The sequence below is a fragment of the Bos grunniens genome, chromosome 15 (assembly GCF_055505025.1).
Source record: "Bos grunniens cultivar Pamir isolate PY7600 chromosome 15, Bosgru_T2T1.0, whole genome shotgun sequence".
Classification (NCBI taxonomy): domain Eukaryota; kingdom Metazoa; phylum Chordata; class Mammalia; order Artiodactyla; family Bovidae; genus Bos; species Bos grunniens.
Window position 1 is genome coordinate 28,069,785 of NC_141179.1, and position 27,574 is coordinate 28,097,358.

The 27,574-nt window shown below is 42.1% G+C and overlaps 1 protein-coding gene across 8 annotated transcripts in view; it reads right to left on the reverse strand.

Annotated features, from left to right (window-relative positions):
• SIK3 (SIK family kinase 3) overlaps nt 1-27,574 on the reverse strand; it is a 266,066-nt gene that overhangs the window by 38,037 nt on the left and 200,455 nt on the right. For all 8 annotated transcript variants that reach the window (XR_015141876.1, XR_015141875.1, XM_086339376.1 and 5 more), the window contains exons 5-6: nt 13,794-13,918; nt 13,044-13,167 (exon numbers count right to left, since the gene is read on the reverse strand). Coding sequence is in view for 6 of the 8 variants with exons in the window: in XM_086339376.1 (XP_086195502.1) it covers nt 13,044-13,167; nt 13,794-13,918 (249 nt within the window). In the remaining 2 variants the exon portion in view is untranslated. The remainder of the gene's footprint in view (nt 1-13,043; nt 13,168-13,793; nt 13,919-27,574) is intronic.

Consider the following 27,574-nt stretch of genomic DNA (forward strand, 5'->3'; position numbering starts at 1 on the left):
GAGTGCTAATTAAAATAAATGAACCCTTGAAGTTAGCTTAAGCATCTGATTTACACACTAGTCCTTATTAGTACTATATCTATTATACAAATAGAGAAATGAAAAATCAGATAAGAAACTTGACCAGGTTAATATGAAGCAAAACTAGGATACAAATTCTGGTCAGTATCAGGCCAAAGCCAGAGCTTTTAACCCATACAGTACCTAAATTAACTGCTGATATTTTAGGTAGCAGCCAGCATATCTTTATAAAAACATATCAGATCAATTTCATTCTTCCTCCAATAAATCAAATGCCATGTACTCTCCATAGTTTCCATCCCAACAGAGTCACCTATAAGCCAAGTCCATGGAAAGCAGGCCAGGTAATAAATTCAGAAGGCTGTGAACTAGCTGGCGGACAGTGTCATGGCAAACAGCAAGTTGCATTAGGGTGAACTGAGAAGGCAGGGATGACGGTGAGGCTGAGATGCGCTACAGAAGAGCAAGCCTGGCTGACGCGCCCTGGTCGTCACATGGCGGTGGGGGTGGGGATGGAAGGCTGGCAACCACAGGCTTCCCCAGTCAAGGAATCAAGAGACAGGCAGAAGGGGCAGGCAAAACTTCAGGGAACCGGCCCTCAGAATCTTTAGGCTGGTTCTCTGATGGAGGAAATGCCAAGTGTCCCTAAGCCCTTCATGTGCTGCCAAAGAATGGGACATGACAAAGCAATCATTTTCAGCTCTGTGGGCAGAGGAGTGGTCTGAGAGGAACTGAGTCATAGATTCTTTCTGACCACATAAAACTGCTTGGAGCTGGGGGAACAGAAGACATCTGTGTGCCAGGAGGCGCGGGGAGAATGCAAGCAAGAAGCAGTTACCCAGGAAGCCGGTGTTTCTTACAGGTGCTGGAAGAGGGCATGGTGTGGTTTCTCACATCCTCTTTCCAGTCAGTGCTAGACTCCGCTGCTGTGTGCTCAGTCACGCATGACTCTTTAGCGACCCCACGGACTGCATGCAGCCCACCAGACTCCTCTGTCCACGGGATTTTTCTGGCAAAAATACTGCAGTGAGTTGCCATTTCTTCCTCCAGGGGATCTTCCTGACTCAGGGATCAAACCCATGTCTCCCTCGTCTCCTGCACTGGCTTCACCCACCTGGGAAGACCCTAGTCAGTCAACACTAGGTGTGTTCAAAGGTAATGCCAAAACATTTAGCCCGAGAGCTCTTTGTTTTCAATAATTTTAACCAATTTCTTAATAATGTTTAATTCTCCAGAGCAATTCAAATTTCAAAGAGGGCTCTATTTTTCTCAAATCTCAAAAATCCAAAAAAGAAACAAAAGTAAACTAGCTAAAATGTCTGTTTCCATGAAAATGACTTAACTTCATATTTTTTTTTAAAGTTAAATGGCACTAATTTCTTATGCTTTTCAGAACAAGAATACAATGTGATACACAGCCTGATTCTATTATCCACTCACTTTGGCCAGCTCAAGTACCAGTCTGGGAGAGAACTGATATTATTATAACAAACAGAACAAGACCAATGACTGACCCACAGTGAAAAATTCTGTATGAAGCAACATGGCTGTGATAAGAGTTACATACTGAATTAATAAATTAAGGCTTAAAATTAAAAAGAAAATCATAAGTACTTGCGCCAAGATACATTTTTTTTGGTATGAAGCTGGCCAGAGTTAGGAATCCTCACTCTGCTAGTGGACTGAGTCCTAGAAATAACTTTTTTTAACATGCCCACGGAAACCCTTGCCACGTCTGGGAGTTCAGACGGTAAATAATCCTCCTGAAATGCAGGAGACTCAGGTTTGAACCCAGGGTTGGGAAGATCCCCCGGAGGAGGAAATGGTAACCCACTCCAGTATTCTTGGATGGATGACCCCATGGACAGAGGAGCTTGGCAGGCTGTAGTCCACGGGGTCACAAAGAGTCAGACACGACTGAGTGACTAACACACGCGGAAGGAAGCACCGCCATTGTCAGCTAAGGTCAAATCTATCTAATGAAGTGACTTATTTTAAAATCTAAACAGTGTAGACCCATGGTCTTGCAGTAAGGCATTTGTATGTATAAAGAACATATATTCACGATGAATATGCTGTTCTATAGTTGCATTTATGCACTGCATAAATGTTAAGTACAATCATACAAAACACAGGGTTTTTTTGTTATTACAATGAAATTTTGTTATATTGGACAGTGCTAGAACAATGGTGCTGTAGGTATTAGAATATTTTTACTCCTTAAAAATTAAATTTTAATACTTTACTATCACAAGAGAAATACATAAACATTTCTAACTTTATTTAAAGTAACAGTCAATACCACAGTTTTACACAACAAAAGAAACTACATAATCTTGGAATTAACTCTAATGGAACTTACTTCACGATAACGTTGGCTGTTGGAAAACAGTTTACTCATAATAAACAAGCACTGAGATCAACTCCTCTAAGAGAAATGACACTGAGGAAAAAAATGTCCTGTTTTGAAACCAAACGTTTTTAGTTCTTTTGGGGAAAGAGAAGTGTGAGTCCCGGTACCAGAGAATTCAGTAAAATTCCTACAAGGATAGCCCACCAGTAAGAGATTAGACAAGGAAGTAGAGAGTCATTTAAATACAAATTCTACCCCAAAACACTGGTTTCTGCAAATTACTGGAATGTTCTGGAATAGAAGGAAATTTCCTTACATCTATATTCTATGATACCCTTTCTGTGGCTGAACAGAGTCAAAGGGAGATGACTTGGCACAATGTAGCAAATACTGGTGGGTGCAGATGGGGAAAGCTTCTGTTGGGAATCAGTAAATAGGCGGTGAGGCTCTCTCTTTGAGTTTAACAAGTTTATCAACCTGAGACAGACTGAGGAGAAAACAAGTGTTTGACCCAAAGATCTCCATTTGTTAGAAAAATAACATCTATTTCTTGACATTTCCTTATTTTCAACTGTTCTTCTAGGTGGCTGAGATGCTGCCAGAATTAAGATTTAGAAATTAGGAGTCTCTGGCTTAAGGGCTGGGGGAGGCTTACATTTACCTGTAGCCCTGACCTTGAAAAGACCCCAGCATGTTCCACTGTTTACACTAGAGGCTGTCCAATGTGCAGGTCACATCTTTAAAATAAAAACTTGTCATTTATACTATCTTACTATTCAAATATATTTTAAGTCCTAATAGAACCATTACAGTGGAAGAAAACTCTGGCTCACTTATACAGAATCCAATACACAGTACTTGATACTAACACTTTTTTTTCCCCTGTAAGTAATTCAGATGGGCAAAGATATCCATCCCAGAACTCTCTTGATACCTGGAATCACTCGTCAGAAATGTACTCATTGAGGATTAAAATACAATCAAAGCATCTGGGTGGCTTCTGAAGCCAGCTTGCAAGGGCTCCAACAGCTCTGTCGCTGTCTGACTGGGTGGTTCCGGGGGTGTTCCTTAACCTTACCATGCCTCGATGCCTTGTCTGTCGGGTGACAATCGGAGCCTGCCTCATAGGGCTGTTTTAAACATGAGACATTGACAGGCTAACGCAACCGTGTCTAGTACTGAGAAAGTGCTCAGTGGCTGGCTGTTAGCTACTGTCCATCTAGGACATCTTCCCCGACTCTGTTTTCCTGTATCGGGACGCTGAAGCGAGGAGACAGTGTTGCTGAAAGGATAATAATAACAGGGCAGCACCCATATTTACCTCCTGGTTTTCTATTGTCTTAGGTGCAATCACAGGCAAGAATACTGGAGTGGGCTGTCATTTCCTCCTCCAGGGAATCTTCCAGACCCAGGGATCGAACCATGTCTCCTTCACCTCTTGCCTTGCAAGCAGATTCTTTACCTCTGAGCCACTGGGGAAGCCCCCCCTGAGTAGCAGAGTGTTCCTTAAAAAGGTATGGAAGAACCGCTCTGAGGACTCTGAGTCCTTGAGTATATGGAGACTGATGGGTGAGTTACTTTAATCTCCTGTCCCAATCCCTCTAAACAAAGTGCTTTTAGCCAAGCAAGATGTTGTGTGGTTCTTGATGAGTAAGCCCATCAGGGCCAAGCTGTTTGCATCTAAGTGGAAGCTTTTTGGCAGTAGCTGCACGGTAGCCTCCTTCAGAAGCATTATGTAAGCCTGGGTCTTGCGTTGTGAGTGATAAAATGCTTATGCAGTATTACAATTAATTAAGTCACAAATGATGTTTAATCAATACGGACGTAAAAATATTGTCCACAAGAGATCTCTACATACTTGCCGTCAGTACAGTTTATTCCACTGTAAATTAATTTTCCTTCAGCTAAATAAATGACTGATCTTACTATATTTGCTAATAGGTGGTATAACTGGTGAATAAGACAAACTAGGCTTTAATAAGTAGGCCTCTCACTGTTTTTAAAAATATACTGGTAGTGATTGAGCTTGATGCTCAAAATATTTACATTGCTGGCTTCCCTCAGCGGGAGCGGAAATCAGACAAAGAATTTGCAAACACACGTGGCCAGGTCAGGTCTCACCTTCTGCAGAAACTCATAACAAACAGCAAGTTTTAACTTCTATAATTTAGGCTCAGGGTTTCATCAATACCTAACTGGTCTCTGGAACGCTCTGAGAAGTTTAACCCAAAAACACCAGTCTAGATCAAACATATTTTACTTAAGACACTGAAAGCCAACTCGATTGCAGATCAAATCCTTTTTGAACTAGAAGTCACTTGACCTGGTCATTTATATAATAACCTATATAACAAAAGTACATAAAGCCAGTTAATAATTCAGATCATCAGTGAATTACCTATCACTTTATCAACAATAATAAAATACAAGAGTCTGACAGAAGATTCTACAGGTAAGTGGTGATGATTCGATTTTTCATTAAAGAAAAACTTACTGAATGTTTACACCATGCCAGTCACCTTTAAACTTTATGGAGGATGCTGCTGTACCTGTGAAACACAGTCCTGATACAAAGGAGTCTGCATTCTAGGGGCGAGGAGAGGAAGACAGATACACAGTTACTGAACCGGGTGGTATGAAACCGATCTGCCCCAAATAAATCCCTGTAAATTTATACCCCTGTCATTCCAAATTGAAAGCATGTCTTCAGTATATCTCGAGATGTCCATGAAGGGAAGTTTGTATCAAACAAACAAGACCAGGCCCAGAAATATCCACTAACTGCAAGGGAACTTCATTCCACACATTACTGACAATAAAGAGATGCTTAGAATTCTTGAACTAACTATATCCATTTGTATAGTATGGCCTCCCACACAGCTGTACATATTCTGGAATTCAATTTGGCTAGAAGAAGCTAGACGATGGGGCCTTCCCTACTCTGCCACCCAAGTGCCCATTTAAAAAAGTGACACTGGTTCAGCTGCAGTTTCTAGACCCTTTTGGCAGAAAAATGGATAAACTCAGTTCAGGTCTATGACAAACAGCCTGAGGGGAAAAAAAGGGCCCTGTTCTTTAGGACTCCCCCAACTACATAATCTTCCGTAGCACAGTAACAGCAGACCCGACAGGCTGCAAAGTGGCTGGCTCCAGCCTCCAGATAAAGAATTCACTGTGGGTCTAATGAAGTACAATTATGTCCAGAAACTAGAGGTGTAAGGAGAAGAAGGACTCAGGGATGGACTCTAGGTTTTCTTTACATGAACTTGAACCTTTTTGGTACCTGAAGGACGTCTAAGCTGAGCAAAGACAAAAGCACCTGACGAGCTCCTTTTCTCCATGGCTTATCCCGCCAGAGGTCTCTGAGGGCCCGGGGTTTGGGCCTCTGGTGGCGGGCAAGGCCAAGCACACGCCTGTCCCCGAGGGCAGAGGGAATGCGCTGGCAGCACGGCGAAGGTCCGCTCATTTCCCAGATGGCGTTCTTGTTCCTCTCCATACTCAATCTTACCAAAAAATGTTATTCCTATTTAGGGAATTACTTGTCCAGGATTCAAGACTGATCACGTTTAGGATAATTATGTTGGTATTCTCTGAGTCTTTAAACTTTCCTGCTAACTTATACCATGCTATAAATATTAGTTCTTTCTAAGTAGTGAAGATGTTGTGCAGTTTATTTCTAAGCACTAACAGACTACGTGGCTGACGCTATGGTTAGCTATTCACCAGCATCCGCTGTCTGAAGCCACCTCTGGTAAGACTTGAGTGAAAATCTTCTGCCACGCTGTGGGGGTGGAGGGGAGAAGGGATCCAAGCTGCTCACAGGAAACGCTGTGGACATTGGAAAAGCAGAGGAAGCGGTTTGTTTATCTCGCCCTTTCTTTCTAACAGTGTGGTGCAGCAGAACAAACACTGAGTTTGAGAAATGACTTAGTCATTTATCACCTGTGTCTCTTCAGGCCAGTCAACTAAACTTCTTTAAACGCCAGCTTCTCAAACTTCATTGGCAAAATGATAACCACTATGTGCGAAGACCAACTCCAGAGGACAATTACCTAGCTCAAATTAGATCAAGTATAGGAAACACTTTGTAAACCTGAAAGCCCTAAAGCAATGTAAGTTATGGTTACTGATATTATTTGATTTATTTGGTAGTAAGAACCCCATGCATTCATGCCTGTATTCATTTATTTAACAGACATTTACTGAGTGCCTACCAGGACCCATGCACTGTCCTAAGCCCAGGGGATACAGCAGTGAACAAAAACAAAACCTTATTGCAGTCAACAGGCAGTGGGATGAGGGACGGGGACACAGTGAACAATGTCAGGTAGTGGTGAATGCCATGAACAAGCACGAGGCAGAGTAATGGCAAGGGAATGAGGAGGGCGTCAGGAGAGGCTTCTCTAAGGGGACGTTTAAGCAGAAACCTCAAGTGAGGTGAGGAAGCCATGCGAGTATCTGAGGAAACAAGAATGCATGCGCTTGGCAACTGTGAGAAACAGCAAAGACGCCTCTGTGACTGGAGCTCGGGGCCTAGAGCAAAGAAGAGCAGGAAATGAGATTAAAGACTGGGGCCCACTGCAGTGTGCCTCATGTCGGCCATAATAATAATGACTTTTGGAATGGTTTTCCAAGTGTAAATGAAAGCCACTGGAGGGTTTTAAGCAGAATTCTATTTACTTACTGTTTACTAAATCCTACCACATGCCAGATACTCTGCTAGGCTAGACACAACTGTGAAAAAAAACATGTTTTGTCTTTACTTTCTCTAAGCTCCCAGTCTGGTGTGGAAGACACAGAAAGAAAGAAATTATTATAATGAAATGTTTGGGAAGGCCCATGAGACAAGAAAGAATCGTAGACTAGATTATCTAGATTCTTATTTCTATCACATCTAACTTCTTGCTCTGGAATACAGGAGTGGGTGGCATGGGGTTGGGGGAGAAGAAGCATCCCAGAAGCAAGGAATTGCTCCTGAAAACATAACTTGTTCGGGGAACTGGAAGGAACTTAGGGCGACCAGATATAGAATGGGGTCTGGGGCTGAAGAGACAGGCAGGAGCCAGGTCACAGAGGTACTTCCATGCCATTGTTTTTCAAACAGCACTCATGTGATCAACCTGGTAAGTAATCATCAGCATTTTTCATGTGATAGAATAAAATATGTTAGAGTGCACTGCCTATAGTAAAGACAAATTCTGCTTTTTCTTTTTTAAAAAAAGAAAACTTTGTTCAGTTGTATGTATACATGTATTTTCTAGGTCACAGTATAATATGTATTTTTTACTATGGTCATGGTCAAAAATGAAGCCAATGCTCTAGCCATGTTACGGAGTGAAAGTTAGCCTAGAGGAAATGATAAACTACTGCAAAGTGTAAGCTGGAAAGTGATATAAGCAGATTTGTGTGCAAGTGTGTATGTTGTTTGTTTTGACATATATATTTCAGAAATACTACTTGTGCAGCTGTGTGGAGACTGCATTAGAGAAGGATAAGGCTGGAGTCAGGCATCCATTTAATTGGCTATTATTTAATCCAGGCAAGAGCCACTACAGAAGTGTCTATAGGAATGGAGGGTTGGATGTTCAGGGTTTGGTAAGTGAGCAGCTGTGGTGAGGAGTCAAGGCTAGTTTCTGTCTTGGTCAGACAGTGACACCATTCACTAAGACAGGGAACACAGAATAGAGCAAATCTAAGGAGGAAGTTAGATTCAGTTTCCACTGATGTGAACTGAAGACATGCAAGTGAAGCTGATGGTAGCAACTGATTGCATATATAAGCCCCTCACCCCAGAGGAGAGGTCTGGGCCAGAGAGTTAACTGAGTGTTAACTGGGGACATCATTGCAATGACGAAAGCCATGGGAGTGAATAATATGCTTAGAAAGATGGTGTGAAGAGAAAAGATTTACAGGATGAGCAGAGAGACATCTGGCAGACAAGGTGCAGTCAGGGAGACAGGAGGAAAACGAGAAAGTCGTGTCTGAGAAGCAATGGAAAAAAAGGTATTTTAAAAAGCAAGGAGTGGCTGATTCATTTTGCTGTACAGTAGAAAGTAACAGAACACTGCAAAGCAACCATGCTCCAATAAAAATTAATAATAAAAAAAGGAGTGGCTCAACGATAAGAAAATAAACAACTCAATTAAAAAATAGGGAAAACATTTATACATATGCCAAACAAGACACACAGATGGTAAATATGCATATTAAATGTTAACCATCATACAGCATTAAGGAATTACAAATTAAAATAACAAAGATACCACTTTACACCTGTTAGGACAGCAAAGACCCAAAGCACTGACAACACTTGGCAAGAGGAGCTCTCACTCATTGCTGGTGGAGATGCAAAATGGTACAGGCACTTTGAAAGACAGTTTGGTGGTTTCTTACAAAACTAAACATACCCTTAGCGTATAATCCAGCAATCACACTCCCTGGTATTTATTCAGGTGAGCTGAAAACTTACATCCACACAAAATCCTGCACATGGACATTTACAGCAGTTTTGTTCATAACTGCCAAAATGTGGAAGCAACCCAGATGCTGATCAGCAGGTGAAGCATAAGTAAACTGTGTATGTCCAGCAATGGAACATTATTGAACATTAAAAAGAAATGAGCTATTAATCCACGAAAAGACACAGAGGAACTTTATATGCATTACTAAGTGAAAGAAGCCAATCTGAAAAGGTCACGTACTACATGATTCCAACTATATGACATTCTGGAAGAGGTAAAACTGTGGAGACAGCGAAACGATCACTGATGGCCAGGGGTTAAGGGAGCGGGATGGGGTGAACAGGCGCAGAGGATTCTCTGTATGACACCAGAACCATAGTAAACAGTGGACTTCAGTGATAATTCAGTGTAGTGTTACTGCAGGCTGATCAACTGTAACAAACGTTCTACTTTGGTGCCAGATACTGACAGTGGAAGAAAGCTATGACAACCTAGACACCATACTAAAAAGCAAAGACATCATCTTGCCAACAAAAGTATAGTCAAAGCTATGGCTTTTCCAGTAGTTGTGTACAGATGTGAGAGCTGGACCATAAAATAGGCTGAGCATCAAAGAACTGATGCTTTCGAATTATGGTTCTGGAGAAGATTCTTGAGAGTCCCTTGGACTGCAAGATCAAACTAGTCCATCCTAAAGGAAAGCAACCCTGAATATTCATCAGAAGGACTGATGTTAAAACTGAAGCTCCAAAACATTGGCTGCCTGATGCAAAGAGCTGACTCACTGGAAAAGACCGTGATGCTAGGAAAGATTGAAGGCAACGGGAGAAAAGGGCGGCAGAAGATGAGATGCTCAGAGTGCATCACTGACTCAATGGACATGAATTTGAGCAAACTCTGGGAGACAGTGGAGGACAGGGAAGCCTGGCGAGCTGCAGTCCATGGAGTTGCAAAGAGCTGGGCTCGGCTTAGCGACTGAACAAGGAGCAAATGACCGTGCAGGAAGCTGAGTGTGAGGGGATGGGGCAGGGCAAACGCGGGCGCTCTCTGTACTTTCCGCTTAATTTTGCTATGAACCCAAACTGTTCTCAAAAATAAAGTTTACTTTTAAGAAAGAAAGCAAGCAGTGGTGAATTTTTAGTGTTTAGCTCCAGCACTGCAATGCAGCCATTAAGATGAAGACTGAGGACATCTAGCAGATTAGGACAAGGTCACTGGTGATGCCTGTCGAGCAGTCCACTACGCCCTTCTCTGCTCCCTTGTAGGGTAAACCAGAAAGAGCTGTGCCTATTTCCTTTCTCCCCATTTCCCTTCTATTCTTTTTTGGTTGTATTGACATGAATTAGGGTTTTGCTCCTACTCCACCACCGAGTCTGTACTTCAAGATCATCAATGATCTCCCCATTTCTAAATATGATACTCAGTTCTGTGTGGCTATTATCATAACTGATGCTATCTTGGGCCCCTAACCATTCCTCCTGTCCTTCCACTGACTGTGCCCCAAGTCTGTGCTGTGTTGCTTCTCTGTGTCAAGGACTGTGTAGTTAATGGACGCTGTTTCATGACTATGAGGTCCAGGTGGCCTCTATGCTTTGGTATCTCCCAATAGTGATGAAGAGCTTGGCTGACATATTCCTGGTGCCCATGAGACCAGTCACCCATTCATAAATCTGGACTTAGGAATGTACTTCCTGTTTCTAAGCACATACCCTGATACTCAGGTTAACTAGAAAACTGTCCCCTTCACAGTGCAGAGTACCGCTGCAAATGCTTCTGGATCGCCGTCTGTCTGATCCCATGCTGTGAGTAAGTTACCCTATAAAAAACTGACCCTCTGATCAACACGAGGCTGCCTGCCTTGTCTTCCTGTCTTGATGCTTTCTTAGTATGATGGGCACTTTTCGTCCTCTCTGTCCTCCAACAAGTTCTATCATTTGACCCGTCAGGGGCACTCCACACCATTTCTCATTCCCCTCCTGGAAACATCGTCTTCCCTTGTTTTCCAGGACACAAACGCTCTGGCTTACCTTACTAACCATTCCTATGCTGACCCCTGCTCACCTTCCTGATCTCTGAATGTTAGCGTGTCCCAGAGATTAATCCTTGGACCTTTTCTCATCTCTACATTCATGGCCTAAAATGTGATCTTATCTCAGAGCTTTAAATCTTATCTATACACTGATCATTCCCAAATGTGTATCCACAGCCCACCACTCCCAACCAAGTCCTACTAATTTCAACTGCCCATACCATAACTCAACTTAGATGTCTAATGGGCATCTCAAATGAACACAGCTAAAACCTCTCTCCAAAATGGAGGCAGTCTTCTCTAGCCATTCCCACCTCTATTAGCAGTAAATCCATCCTTCCAGTTGCTCAAGCCAAGAACCCAGGAGTTACCTTTAATTACTCTCTTTCTCGCAGATCAAATCCCACATAAATGTTGCTGGAGCCAGACTGCCTAGGTTCAAATTCTAGTTTAGTCACTTAGTAGCTGTGTTATCTTGGGAAAATAGCTAAACGTCTCCTGGTTTCAGCTTTATCACCTGTAAAATGGGGGCTAATAGTCTCATGTATCTTATAGGGTTGTTAAAATAATTAAATGAGTTAATGTTTGCAAAACGCTCGGAACGGTGCCACGCAGTACGTATTATCTCTTGAATCTGAAGGCTTCTTACCACCCTAACCTCTACACTCCAGTCTGGGAACTAGCCACCAAAATCTCCTACTAATGGTCTCCTTCCTTCAGCCCTTGAACCTTTCAACCAAGAGAGCTGGCAGAGTGATTTTGTTTTTGAAGAACAAAGGTCACCATAAAATTCTTTCAATACTTTTGCATGCTTGAAACTTTTCATAATAAATAATAAAAGTTAAAGAAAACCCAAAAGTCAGTTAATGCCATTCCTTTGTTAAAATTCTCTGACTTTTCTCATTTCACTCAAGAGTGAAAACTAAGGTCTTTACTCTGACTGCACCTCTCCCGTCCTCTCTCTCATTTCTGTCTAGCACAGAGGCTTCCATCCTGTTCCTTAGATACAAGTGTGTGTTCTCTCCCCAAGGCCTTTGCCCTCTGGCTGTCCCCTCTGCATGCAAAGCCCTTCCTCAGACTGCCCAGCTCACACCCTCCCCTCACCTTCTCCAAGTCTTCACCAAAACGTCTGTTTTTCAGGGAAGGGGTTCCCTGCCATACCTTTACAAATAACCACCCAACCACCATCCCTAACCTACCACCTGACTCTATTTTATTTTTCCCATGGCTTTTTTCTAAAATGCATTTTAGAAACAAAATTTCTGATGTTGATTTCAAATGCAATTCTTGTTTTCTTTCTAAAACGTAATTCCCATATGCTTACACTCTGCTCCCAACCCAGTTGACATATACGCTATAGGTTGTACCTTTAACTGAAACCATGATGGGGCAAAACTAAACAGACTGCTTAGAGCACTGCCCCAGAATGTCCCTTTCTTATATGTGCATACAGATGGTGATGAATACTGTAGATTCTGGGTGCCTGTTTTCTTTCTGTTTTTATTTTTTTTGGGGGGGTGCCTGTTTTCAGTGATACTTTTTTCTAAGAGCTACTGCCCACTCATTCAAAAAGTACTTTTTTATTTGAGTTGGGGGGATAAATGTCACAGAAGCAGGAAATGTAATATCAGCAAGACTAAGATGCAAAGCCTGCTTTCCCCTTGCCATTTATTACCGCATTTCAATGGAGCCCCCAGTAAATCCTGGGTTGGCCAAACAATTTTACCATTTAAGTGTTATGGAAGCACCCGAAAGAACTTTTTGACCAACCCAACAGAAATATTATCCTGAAAAAGGGTGAGAGATAAAACAGAGATGAAACAGGACTATCATCTACTGCCCCGCTACTATGTGCTGGGCCTATTAACTCTCCATACATTATTTAATTTAGTTCTCATAGTAGTGGTCCTCACAAAACTGTCAGTCTTTTATTAATGAGGAGACTTAGTAATCTGCCCACCACACTAGCAGCCCTGTGTAGAGTCCAGAACCAAACTCGGGCAGGGTTATCTGAAGCTAAAACCTAGACACTCTGTTCCTATAGAATCATGCCTCCAGAGGTTCAATTCAGCAAACTGTTAAATGGGTCATTTATACCCCATCACTCAATTCTGGGATAACTTAGCATGTCTACTGTTCCATGAACCCAGTCATAGCCGTGTGCTGGCATTTCCCTTACCTGTGGACATAAAAAATGGGATGCGAAACTTTCCACTCAACACCCGGGCCCGCAGATTCTGCAGTGTGCTCCCATCAAACGGCAGGGCCCCGCACACAAGCACATAGAGAACGACTCCGAGGCTCTGCATTGCAAACAGAGAACGTTTGATTAAAATCGCATCAGAGAAACAAGAGAGGTCATTATAGTATGTGTATGAAGAATTGGTGATGGACCGGGAAGCCAGGCACGCTGTAGTCCATGGGGTCGCAAAGAATCAGACACAACTGAGCGACTGAACTGAACTGATGGAGAGAGTGGTGAGTCATGCACGAGATAATGGGACAAACATTTCCTTTTCTTCTTTTTTTTAATGAGAAATAATATGGGGCATTGTCAAGGCCAATCATCTTTAGAATAGTTAGCATTCTTCTTTGCTTCCAGACATTAGTTTTGGGGAACATATCTAGAATTTCTCTCAGTACTCATCCTAGGGAGAAGGCAAGGGGCAACAACAGAAAGAATTTCTGTTCTGAGCAAGGGCATCTGTCCAAGCTTGCCCTTGGGATTTTTTTTTTTTCTTTGCAGATACAAAGTGGGAGATGGAAACCTGTGGCTCAGTCCATATGACAAGGGCTGGAGAGCAGTCTTTGTACAAAGAATTGAAAATTCAAACAGGCGATCAAGATCTCAGTCTCATCCAGGATGAGGACAGCTGCCGTCAGACTAGGGTAACTAACGCTGCAGGGAGAAGAGGCAGCAGTCACATACCCAGATGTCCACCTTGGGTCCGTCATACTCCTTTCCTTCGAAGAGTTCAGGAGCAGCATAGGGAGGGCTGCCACACCAGGTCTTCAGCAGCTGCCCAGGGGTGAAGAGGTTACTGAAGCCAAAATCTAGAAAGACAAATGGACACCACTCATGTGATCTTGACCAGTGAAGACGAGTTTCTAGTCACTAGAATAAAGATTCTGGATCCTTAAGTGTGAATATCAAACACGAAAAGAGAACTTTTAGAAATTATATAACCAGCCGCTTAAATTTAAAATAACACTGAAACAGAGATACAGATGGGCTGGAAAGTAAAAGATATCTGGTTAACCAAAAGTAAATATGATTGGTTTACATCAGTACCAAAATCAGTACCATTTCCTTCACAAATCTGGACTGAGGTGAGTGGTACCTTTAAGAACAAAAACAAAATTGGATAAAGATTGATATCAAGACCACATCAGAATCAGGAAATACATGTTAAGTCTACTCAGCTGGACCCAGGATTTTCAGATTATTTTTACTTCTTGTGACAAACACATTTATGACCACGACAGACACTGAACTTAAAAATTAGACAAAGTGACTTTATTACCATTAAGATGGCTTATTCAAGATAAAGAATATGCAATTTATTTGCCATCAAACCAAGAATGTTTACACTTTAACTTCAACTTCCTCTTTTTTATTTCTCCCCCTCCCACTGTGTGAAGAGAGAGTAGACGGGAGACTGGAGGGGTAGAGAGTGGAGAGGAAGACTAAGAACTTAAATGAGCCGAAGGACAGCGTCTCACTGACTCAGAAATACTTCTATGCACATAAATATTTATATCAATGACTCCAGGTAAGGCAGGCTGAAGCTCCGTCCTTTCCCAGGCCTGCCATTTTCCCACATTCCCAGCACCTCTCAGGAGCTCCTCACCCTCTCCTGGTTTTACTCCCAATGACAATTCTTCCTCCATTTGCTGTTTGCTCTTCCTCCTCCTCCTCCAGGTGTTTTCTAGTAAGGCATGTGCTGATTTTGACTGTTACTACTTCCTCTATGGTTCCTCAGGACCAGCTCTTCTGGGCCCATAGCTTCCACCATCATCAATCACCTGTTTGGTAATGATTCTCCAAATTTATAGCTCTGATCCTGGTACCACTCTTAAGTTGCTGATGTGGCCTTCCAGTACTTGCCTGGGAAGAAACATCTCAACTTTGCCATTTTCCAAAATCAAACTGCTCTTCCAACGATGTTCCCGTGTTCATTTATGGAGTTACCATCACAGTACTAGGAGCACTGGCTCTTCGTGCCTCGCTACCTCTCATTTCCATTTCAAACCGGAGATAACCTTGTACTGCTTCTACCCTGTGTGTCCTGAACTTACCTCCTTCTTTCCATTTCCATTCCCCCATCTCAGCTCATACTCTCATCTTCTCTCATCTTCTCCACTGGCACTCTTGCTTACTGCCCTCTGCTTGCCGCTAAGCTGCCCATTTAGAGCAGGGAGCAAGACACAAATCACGCCTCGCTCCTCCTCACTCAGAAACACCTGCTGGCTCCTTTCTGCTCACAGAAGAGCCCAGCTCTCTTCGCATTTAGGGTCCTTCACGACAAGCCAGCTCAACCCTCCATCTCCAGCCCAGCCCTGGGCATTCTGGCATGGCCAGACGATCCACATCCTGTATTTCTGAGCTTCTCTTACGCTGCTTCCTTTCTGTGCCATGCCTTTTCCTTTCCTTGCCACTTGAGAAATAGCACTTATTTTCAGTGCCCAGTCAAATATTACTTCCCGTATGAGGCCTTCACTGACTCCCGCCTTGACACCACGTCAGTGGCTTCCTCCTCTGTTTGCTCCCCTGGCCCTCTGTTTGTACCTCTACAGCCCAATCACAAGCCTCATGTTATACTGAGTTGTATCGTGTGTTTATATCCTCCACTAGTTAGTAAACTAGGGACATTGTTCTATTTATATTATTCTCCAGACGGTGTTTTCATACATAGCAGGGACTCAAGAGAGGGCCACTAAACTAAACTGCAATACAACTGCAATGGGAGCGCTAGGCCAGTCCTCTTGTCACCTCCTGGCTACTGGAGCCTTATTAGACTGACTGGCAGCTGGCCAGCTCCTATGGCCTCTACCCGCTAGTCAGCCCTCCAAGATCACAAGGGGCTTAGAGGTGGGGCCATCATTAGAATCACTATAGCTACTTCGACAAGAGAAATCAAATACTCTCATTCATTAATGCAAAATAAATGCCTCATCTGTCAAGTCTTCCTGAATCTCCTATAAGAAATGTCCTCTACCTTCTCTGCATTCCCTTATTACTTTGTATTCCTCCTTTATTTTTGTTAATTCCACATATAAATAACATACTATCCTATCTGTTTAGGCTTCCCAGGTGGCACTAGTGGTAAAGAACCTGCCTGTCAATGCAGGAGATGAAAGAGACATGGGTTCGATCCCTGGGTTGGGAAGATCCCCTGGAGAAGGAAATGGCAACCCATTGCAGTACTCTTGCTTGGGAAATCCCATTGTCAGAGGAGCCTGGTGGGCCACAGTCTGTGGGGTCGCAGAGTCGGACAAGGCTGAGCATGCACACACACACACCTTTCTCTAGTAGAGGTCTCAGTTCAGTTCAGTTCAGTTCAGTCGCTCAGTCGTGTCTGACTCTTTGCGACCCCATGAATCACAGCACGCCAGGCCTCCCTGTCCATCACCAACTCCCGGAGTTCACCCAGACTCACATCCATCGAGTCCGTGATGCCATCCAGCCATCTCATCCTCTGTCGTCCCCTTCTCCTCTTGCCCCCAATCCCTCCCAGCATCAGAGTCTTTTCCAATGAGTCAGCTCTTCGCATGAGGTGGCCAAACTGGAGTTTCAGCTTTAGCATCATTCCTTCCAAAGAAATCCCAGGGCTGATCTCCTTCAGAATGGACTGGTTGGATCTCCTTGCAGTCCAAGGGACTCTCAAGAGTCTTCTCCAACACCACAGTTCAAAAGCATCAATTTTTTGGCGCTCAGCCTTCTTCACAGTCCAACTCTCACATCCATACATGATGACAGGAAAAACCATAGCCTTGACTAGATGAACCTTTGTTGGCAAAGTAATGTCTTTGCTTTTGAATATGCTATCTAGGTTGGTCATAACTTTCCTTCCAAGGAGTAAGCGTCTTTTAATTTCATGGCTGCAGTCACCATCTACAGTGATTTTGGAGCCCCCCAAAATTACCCCCTCTCTAACTAATTCCTTAAAAATACTTTTTTTCATCTCTGACTCTCATATTACCTAACACACAGTTTAACTTAAACACAATAGGTGCTTAACAAATGTTGAGTTGAATGCAACTGCAATTAAAGCCCTACCAACTAATCTTTGACATTTGAAGCCCAATCATTTTATCAGTTGAAGTCTTTAACCTGTTTTTCTTAAGAGACTGGGGATAGGTTGCTAAAAATCCCAAAAAGGTGATTCAACAGAGCTGGTACTTTGGGGATTATTTAGAAAGAGGACTCTTGATGTATCTTTAATTGGTTGGCAAAGACCTTCACTGGATCCTTTCCCCCGACTAGCCTTTCGCTGCACAGTGAGGAAGACATGTTGATGGAGACTGTAATAATTGATGGGCTCTGATGTTGGTGTGACTGGATAGCAAAGTCCAGAAGAGAAAGTCATGGAGTATTCTGCTCATGTTTTGAATGGAGAATGCCACAGGGCAAGCAATGAATTAATACCACTTGATTTTAAAACTTCCCAATAAGCAGCTTAAAGTATATAAGGGAAATTTGTCATTTTGAACTATGAATGCTCTAGCTACAATTAATCACCTTTCTACTCTTTTACTCTGCTGAGGAGGAGAAGTTACAGAGCAAGAGCTTGTTTTCTTTTTGTTTTTAATCTACCAAACAGGAAATCTTTACAAAGGAAACAATATCAAAGGAAACCATCTTCAGCAATAGCTACAGGCTTAGATTGCTATTAGGTGTTTATATGAAAAATGAGTGTGCAAGAATGAATGACTGAGCAGGGTCTGACATCTAAAGAGGCCATATGGGGGAAGCACCTGCTTCCACAGCAAGTTACAGCTACACAGCTGCTTCAACAGCTAGACCCAAAGACTGACAGCGATTCAAAAACCACCATCCCTCCACCAGCTTGCCTCTCTTTCCTATTAAAGAGCAAACAAAAACCCTTTAGTCTTGTAAATGTGTCATGGGGTCTCCTCTAATCACTCCATATATTACTCTTACTCCTAACCCTAAGGGTTTTGCACTTTTAAGCAAAATCTGCTTCACTGTGCTTGCTATGACACTTTCCCTGCCATGAACACTAGCTTCCTCCAATGAATGATCCTGGCAAAGGCCAATTCATCTTTTTCTTCTTTTTATTATTTTTTGTTGTGCTGGGTCTTCGTCACTGCTCATGGGCTTTCTCTGGTTGCTGTGCACAGGCTCTAGGCACACCGGTTTCAGTAGCTGTGGGTCATGGGCTCAACAGCTGTTGGTTTCAGCAGTTGCAGCACACAGACTCAGTTGTTGTGGCTTGAGGGTTCTAGACTGTGGGCTTGGTAGTTGTGGGTACACGGGTTTCGCTGCTCCATGGCCTGTGCAATCTTCCCAGACCAGGGATAGAACTCATGTCCCCTACATTGGCAGGCAGATTCTTATCCACTGGACCAGCAGGGAAGTCCCAAATCATTCTTTAACGTAACAAACCTAACAGAATCTGACCCACCCTCCCACTTCGATACACATATTATTACTGTAAATTCAGTTTTACTGAAAGCATACTGGTGTCGTGTCTTCACTAGTGCCTCATCACAAGTGTTACACATTAATCTTCAATACAGCTATGCAGCCGGTAAGTTAAAAATTCTGGCCAGCTCACTGTCCATTCAGCAAAACCATAACTTATTTTCTGAACACTTAAATTACTAAGAGAAATCTCCAATTAATAACATATATGAAATTTGGAGCTCACTGTGAAAGTTTAATTCCTTCTAATCAACACTGCAGGGACTGAATAACTGAGAAGAAAAGAATTCCTCCTCTATTCTTTCAGTAGCTTACCTTCCTTGAGGGAGAGGGGTTTGCTACCCATAGTTAAGAAGACTGGCAGGGAAAAATGAAAGCAGTTAAAATTCAAACCAGTCTATTTGGGGTTTTATTGGTAGTTTAGGGAAGGCTGAAGGGACTACTAGTGGGATGTGGAGGTATACTGGGATAGGCGGGGAACAGACAAGACATGGAACAGAATCATTAAGATTTGTGTTGGTTTTGAGTTATCTACACATGCAGGCAAATGGAAAAAACTGCAAGATGACCCAACCTGGAAGCAGAAATTCTCATGAAAAATTTAAAGCAATGGTTAAAAAAGAATGATGGAGAATTCTTGCTGGCTTGGATCAGAAACGTCAAAGAAGAAAGGAAAGAAAAGCTTTTAGAATTTAAGTTTGATCAGTTACCTTGATCCTAGAAAACCAAATTTCCCTTCAATGGAATGGGCATGTTCATCTTATTTTGGTTCAGTAGCAAGCTGGAATCAAGATTGATGGGAGAAATATCAATAACCTCAGATATGCAGATGACACCACCCTTATGGCAGAAAGCGAAGAAGAACTAAAGAGCCTCTTGATGCAAGTGAAAGAGGAGAGTGAAAAAGTTGGCTTAAAGCTCAACATTCAGAAAACTAAGATCATGGCATCCAGTCCCATCACTTTATGGCAAATGATGAGGAAACAGTGGAAACAGTGGCTGACTTAATTTTGGGGGCTCCAAAATCACTGCAGATGGTGATTGCAGCCATGAAATTAAAAGACGCTTACTTCTTGGAAGGAAAGTTATGACCAGCTAGACAGCATATTAAAAAGCAGAGACACTACTTTGTCAACAAAGGTCTGTCTAGTCAAGGCTATGATTTTTCCAGTGGTCATGTATGGATGTGAGAGTTGGACTATAAAGAAAGCTGAGCGCAGAAGAACTGATGTTTTTGAACTGTGGTATTGGAGAAGATTCTTGAGAGTCCCTTGGACTGCAAGGAGATCTAACCAGTCCATCCTAAGGGAGATCAGCCCTGGCTGTTCATTGGAAGGACTGATATTGAAGCTTAAACTCTAATACTTTGGCCACCTCATGCAAAGAGCTGACTCATCTGAAAAGACCCTGATGCTGGGAAAGATTGAGGGCAGAAGAAGGGGACAACAGAGCATGAGATGGTTGAAGTGCATCACTGACTCAATGGACATGAGTTTGAGTAAACTCCACGAGTTGGTGATGGACAGGGAGGCCTGGTGTGCTGCAGTTCATGGGGTCACAAAGAGTCGGACACAACTAAGCAACTGAACTGTACTGAACTGAAAGCTGCTCTTAATCATAATGTCTTTCAGTGTTTCCTAAAGCTTTTTATTCTTAATGTCATCATCAGGGTCTCTAACTAAGTTCTTCCATTTCCTTCACTCATGTATCAGTAGAGCAATGTGTTGGTTCCTATGAAAGAAGCGAATGCAGAAAAGATATGTTCCTACTGAAGGACTCAAAAAAGAAAGCAGAACTTGAGTTGAGTGGACTGGATCTAGAAAAGCACAGGGGGACTATGGAAAGAGATTTTTCTAAGTGGTGGTTGGGGAAAAGCAGAGCAAAAGGCTAATCACTTGGAACTAGTACGCTAAGTTGAAGCAACAATAAAGAAAGTACCCTAGGTATGATGTAAGGTTCACAGAGGTATACGGCAAGAAACAACATTACACAGTAACAACAGGCCAGACTTCTCCGCGGTGCTAGAGAAGACTCCTGAGTCCCTTGGACTGCAAGGAGATCCAACCAGTCAATCTGAAGGAAAATCAACCGTGAATTTTCATTGGAAGGACTGATGGTGAAGCTGAAGCTCCAATTCTTTGGCCACGTGATGTGAAGAGCTGACTCATTGGAAAAGACCCTGATGCTGGGAAAGACTGAAGGCAGGAGGAGAAGGGATGACAGAGGACAAGATGGTTGGATGGGATCACTGACTCAATGGACATGAGTTTGAGCAAGCTCTGGAAGATGGTGAAGGACAGGAAAGCCTTGTGTGCTGCAGTCCATGGCGGTCACAAAGAATCAGACACGACTGAGCGACTGAACAACAAATACAATATGTGGTCTTTTGTGACTGGCTACTTTCAGATATGCAGATGACACCACCCTTATGGCAGAAAGTGAAGAGGAACTAAAAAGCCTCTTGATGAAAGTGAAAGAGGAGAGTGAAAAAGTTGGCTTAAAGCTCAATATTCAGAAAACTAAGATCATGGCATCTGGTCCCATCACTTCATGGCAAATAGATGGGGAAACAGTGGAAGTGTCAGACTTTATTATTTTGGGCTCCAAAATTACTGCAGATGGTGATTGCAGCCATGAAATTAAAAGATGCTTACTCCCTGGAAGCAAAGTTATGACCAACCTAGATAGCATATTGAAAAGCAGAGATACTACTTTGCCAACAAAGGTCTGTCTAGTCAAGGCTATGGTTTTTCCAGTAGTCATGTATGGATGTGAGTTGGACTGTGAAGAAAGCTGAGCGCCGAAGAATTGATGCTTTTGAACTATGGTGCTGGAGAAGACTTGCGAGTCCCTTGGACTGCGAGGAGATCCAACCAGTCCATCCTAAAGGAGATCAGCCCTGGGTGTTCATTGGAAGGACTGATGCTGAGGCTGAAACTCCAATACTTTGGCCACCTCATGCAAAGAGCTGATTCACTGGAAAAGACCCTGATGTTGGGAGGGATTGGAGGCAGGAGGAGAAGGGGATGACAGAGGATGAGATGGCTGGATGGCATCACCGACTAGATGCACATGAGTTTGGGTGAACTCCAGGAGTTGGTGATGGACAGGGAGGCCTGGCGTGCTGCGATTCATGGGGTCGCAAAGAGTCGGACACGACTGAGCGACTGACCTGACTGACTGACTGACTTTCAATTAGCATAATGCTTTCAAGGTTCATCCACATTGTAGCATCTATCAGTAGTTCACTCTTTTTTTTTTTAAATTATGAGTGATATTCTATGGTACGAACATACCACATTATGTATCCATTCATCACTTGATGGATATTTAGACTGATTCTTTTGGTAGGGGGTACCATAAATAATGTCGCTATGAACATTCATGTGACTTTTTTTGTGGATGTATGTTTTCATTTCTCTTACATATATACCTAGGAGTGGAACTGCGGGGTCATACGGTAACTCCATATTTAACCTTTTCAGAAACTGCATGGCTGTAACACTTTACATTCCCACCAACATCGTACAAGAGTTCTAATTTCTCCACATCCTCCCTGACACTTATTACTATCTTTTTATATTTTTTAAATTACAGCTCTTCTGGGGGGTGGGGTACCTCACCACGATTTTAATTTGCATTTTCCCTGATGGCTAATGATGCTGGGCATCATTTCATGTGCTAATTGGCCATTTGTGTATCTTCTTTGGACAAATACCTATTCAAATCTTTTGCCCATTTTTAGATTGCATTATCTTTTTTTTTTCCTGAGCAGCAGGCAACATGTAGGATCTTAGTTCCCTGACCAGGGATTGAACCTTGTCCTCTGCTATGGAAGCATGGAGCCTTAACCACTGGACCACCAGGTTCCCTGGATTATCTTTTTATTATTAAGTTGTAAAAATTATTTATATTCTCTGGATACAACTCCATAGATATGATTTGCAAATATTTTCTCCCATTCTGTGGATTATCTTTTCACTTTCTTGACAGTGTCCTTTGATGCACAGAGGTTTTTAAATTTTAATGTCCAATTTACCCAGATTTTCTTTTGTACTTATACTTTCAGTGTCATAGCTAGGAAATTACTACCTAACCTAAGGTCACACAGATTCACCCCTATGTTTTCTTCTACTTAGTTATGCAATGAGCACCTGTGAACCCACCACCCAAATAAAGTACTGGTATCTGAATAATTATTTATGTCAAATCATAAGCAGTACTCATTCGGTTTCCTATGTCCTCTTCCAACCATTGATTTTCAACCCTGTCAGCACATCAGGATTATCAATGTATTTAGAGTGATCCACAACTTCACCTCAGACCTACTGGATCTCCTGGAAATAATTTAGACATCTGAATGTAAACAAATAAAACAACTCTTCCTGAAAATGTGTGAGAACTCTTATGGCCATGAAATGGTTGGATGGCATCGCCAACTCGATGGACATGAGTTTGAGCCAACTCCGGGAGTTGGTGATAGGAGGGAAGCCTGGTGTGCTTCAGTCCATGGGGTAGCAAAGGGCCGGACATGACTGAGCAACCGAACTGAAGTGATGGGCAGTGAGGAGTCACTGGGACTTCTGGTACAGGCAGATGCAGTAAAGTTAACCTGAAAGCAAGACTAGATTAAGTATGAGGCGGGACTTCTCTGGTGGTCCAGTGATTAAGACTCCATGCTTCCAATGCAGGGGATGTGGGTGATTCCTGATCAAGGAACTAAGATTTCACATGCCACGTGGCCTAGCCTAAAAACTAAAAAAAATTATAAAAAATGTATGAGGAGAAGTAGAAGGCCTGTGAGAAAGTAAAAACAGTGAAAATGAGACAACTCAGAAATTATTTTGACAAAAGCTAGGACAGTACTTGAGATAATACATAGGATAAAAAGGAGGGGAAGGCACAGAGTATTTGATTTGGGAAGAAAAAGATTTGTTTTTATTTAAAAAGGTGCAAAGTTTGGTTTAAGAAGGTGAGAAGAAATTCAAGTGGAGATGTTCTGACAAATCAAGGTGTAGTAATGAATGGATAAAAGTTTTTTGAAAGAATAATGAAAAAGGAATGGCTGGGAGTTATGGCTTAGGACACCCATAAGTACTTCCTATGCTATAGGTACAGGATCAGAAAGAGGATGGAACAAAAGCAAGAGAGAGATATCTTATCATTATAACAAAGAAGCTGAGAGGAGAAAAGCATGTCAAAGAAGGAAAAGGTCGTCTGCAGCAACCATACGATGTCATCCAAGTACTGTACAGGTACTTCTATCTGAGGGAAAACTGTGATCACATATAAATACTTGAGACTAGAAATCGTATAACTTCCCCTCAGAAGTTTTGTTAGTTAATTTGTCTTAAAAGAAATGCTAAGTCATAGGAATGAACTATGAACATAACCCAGATTCATTCTGAATCATCTAGAATGTCACACTATGAATAAGACAACGCATTTCTTACTAAGTTGGATGACAACCAATTAATAATTTTGAACTCAGAGCAAATTCATTCAGGGTGCTGAGAAATGAGCAATCTGGGCCATGCAGTGGAGCAGCGAGGACTCTGGCGAGTCAGGCATCCTGGGCTGCCCTGGATCTGTCTCTCCCAGTGCTGCAGTTTTCCCATTTGTGCAGCTCCTGGAATTCTATGGAATAAAGTAAACATATTTCTCAAGCGACTCTCCATCAAGTGCTGTTACAGAGTATGTGTGTCTGTGTGTGCTCAGTTGCTTAGTCGAGCCTGACGCTTCGCAACCCTATGGACCGCAGCCCACCAGGCTCCTCTGTCCTTGGGATTTTCCAGGTGAGAATACTGGAGATGGCTGTCATCTCCTCCTGCAGGGGATCTTTCTGACCCAGGGATTGAACCCTCCTCTCCTATGTCTCCTGCAGGCGGATTCTTTACCATTGAGCCACTGGGGATTAGATGAGCATTATTTTTATTTCACTTCTGGGAAAGTGAGGGTCATTAAGTATCATGTTCAAATTCAAAGGTTAAAAAAAAAAGACTTACTAAGAACAAAGTTCAGCCTATAATGCCAGCCTGGACACCCTCAAAGCCCACACTGTGCTTTTAGCATCATGCATATGTTTATACTGAGGTAAATGTACATCCCAGAATTATTTTTATACTACTTCTAAATTCCTCAGTTATTATATACTACTGCTTTTCGTTTTATTCTTGACTGCCAATCCTTTGCTATACTTAACATAATTCCCAAAGGCATACAAGCCTTGAAACATATTGTTTCTCAACAAGTTGCTTGAAAAACAGTGCATTGAAAAGACAGTAGGCACTGTATAAAACTGGGGAAAGGATTAATTTCTCAATAAATGCCATAGGTACATCTGATTTTTCCTATGGGAAAAAATTAAATAGGACACTTTCCTCATATCATATTCTAAAATCAATTCTAGGTAGATCAACTTAATACAAATGGTAAAACTACAAAGTTTTTTTAAATAAAGTAATAAAGGAAATTATAGCTTCAGGAGATGGAAGGATTTCTTAAACAAGAAACAAAAGGCACACGTCATAAAGGAAAAGATAGTAAATTTGGTTACATTAAAATTATACTAAAAGGTGTATTCATTAAAGGTATTTTAAAGGTATTTTAAAGAGAATGAAATGAGAAATCTCGAAACAAAAGAAGCTATTTGTAACACATAAAACAAAAGACTCATGTTCTTATTATTGAAACAAAAACTCCTATAAATCAGTAAGACAGACAACCCAGTAGAAACACGGGCAGAAGACTTTTTTTTAGCAGATACTTAAAAAAAGCCAAAAGACATAAAAGGAGTTCAATCTCACTATTAAGACGAAATTAAAATCTAAATCCACAATGAGATAACCATTACGCACTCAGTGGCTTGGGAAATATTATAAAGTGTAATAATATCCAGCACTACTAAATATAAAGTAAATAGCTAATAGGGACCAACTGTATACAGCACAAGGAACTTGACTCAGGGTCCTGTAATGGCAAAATATCGGGAAAAAAATTTTAAGAGGAGTGCGTATGTGGATACGTATAGCTGCATACCTGAAACTAGTCGAAACAACTAAAGTTGTAAATCAGTCAGTTCAGTCGCTCAGTTGTGTCTGACTCTTTGCGACCCCACAGACTGCAGCACACCAGGCCTCCTTGTCCATCACCAACTCCTGGAGTTTACTCAAACTCATGTCCATTGACTCGGTGATGCCATCCAACCATCTCATCCTCTGTTGTCTCCTTCTCCTTGTGCCTTCGATCTTTCCCAGCATTAGGGTCTTTTCCAATGAGTCAGCTCTTCGCATCAGGTGGCCAAAATACTGGAGTTTCCGCTTCAGAATAAGTCCTTCTAATGAATATTCAGGACTGATTTTCTTTACAATGGACTGGTTGGATCGCCTTTCAGTCCAAGGGACTCTCAAGAGTCTTCTCCAAAACCACAGTTCAAAAGCATCAATTCTTCAGCACTCAGCTTTCTTTATAGTCCAACTCTCACGTCCACACATGACTACAGGAAAAACCACAGCTTTGACTAGATGGAACTTTGTTAGCAAAGTAATGTCTCTGCTTTTTAATATGCTGTCTAGGTTGGTCATAACTTTTCTTCCAAGGAGCAAGCATCTTTTTATTTCATGGCTGCAGTCACCATCTGCAGTGATTTTGGAGCCCAAAAAAATACATTCTGTCACTGTTTCCACTGTTTCCTCATCTAGTTGCCATGAAGTGATGGGACCAGATGTCATGATCTTAGTTTTCTGAATGTTGAGTTTTAAGCCAACTTTTTCACTCTCCTCTTTCACTTTCATTATGAGGCTCTTTAGTTCCTCTTTGCTTTCTGCCATAAGGATGGTGTCATCTGTATATCTGAGGTTATTGATATTTATCTTGATAATTTTGATTCCAGCTTGTGCTTCCTCCAGCCCAGCATTTCTCATGATGTACTCTGCATAGAAGTTACATAAGCAGGGTTACAATATACCGCCTTGATGTACTCCTTTCCCTATCTGGAACCAGTCTGTTGTTCCATGTCCAGTTCTAAGTATTGCTTCCTGACCTGCATATAGGTTTCTCAGGAGGCAGGTCAGGGGGTCTGGTATTCCCATCTCTTTCAGAATTTTCCAGAGTTTGTTGTAGTCCACAGAGTCAAAGGCTTTGGCATAGTCAACAAAGCAGAAGTAGATGTTTTTCTGGAACCCTCTTGCTTTTTTGATAATCCAATGGATGTTGGCAGTTTGATCTCTGGTTCTTCTGTCTTTTCTAAACCCAGCTTGAACATCTGGAAGTTCATGGTTCATGCACTGTTGAAGCCTGGCTTGGAGAATTCTGAGCATTATTTACCATCATGTGAGAAGAATGCAACTGTGCAGTAGTTTGAGTATTTTTTGGCATTGCCTTTCTTTGGGATTAGAATGAAAACTGACCTTTTCCAGTCCTATGGCCACTGCTGAGTTTTCCAAATTTGCTGGCATATTGAGTGCAGCACTTTTATAGCATCATCCTTTAGGATTTGAAATAGCTCAATTGGAACTCCATCACCTCCACTAGCTTTGTTCATAGTGATGCTTCCTAAGGCCCACTTGACTTTGCATTCCAGGATGTCTAGCTCTAATTGAGTGATCACACCATTATGATTATCTGGGTCATGAAGATCTTTTTTGTATAGTTCTTCTGTGTATTCTTGCCACCTCTTCTTAATATCTTCTGCTTCTGTTAGGTCCATACCATTTCTGTCCTTTATTGTGCCCACCTTTGCATGAAATGTTCCCTTGGTATTTCTAATTTTCTTGAAGAGATTTCTATGATCACTGAAGAAGGCTTTCTTATCTCTCCTTGCTAGTCTTGGGAACTCTGCATTCTAATGGGTATATCTTTCCTTTTCTCCTTTGCCTTTCGATTCTCTCCTATTCACAACAATTTGTAAGGCCTCCTCAGACAGCCATTTGACCTTTCTGCATTTCTTTTCCTTGGGGATGGTCTTATCCCTGCTTCCTGTACAATGTCACAAACCTCTATCCACAGTTCTTCAGGCACTCTGTCCATCAGATCTAACCCCT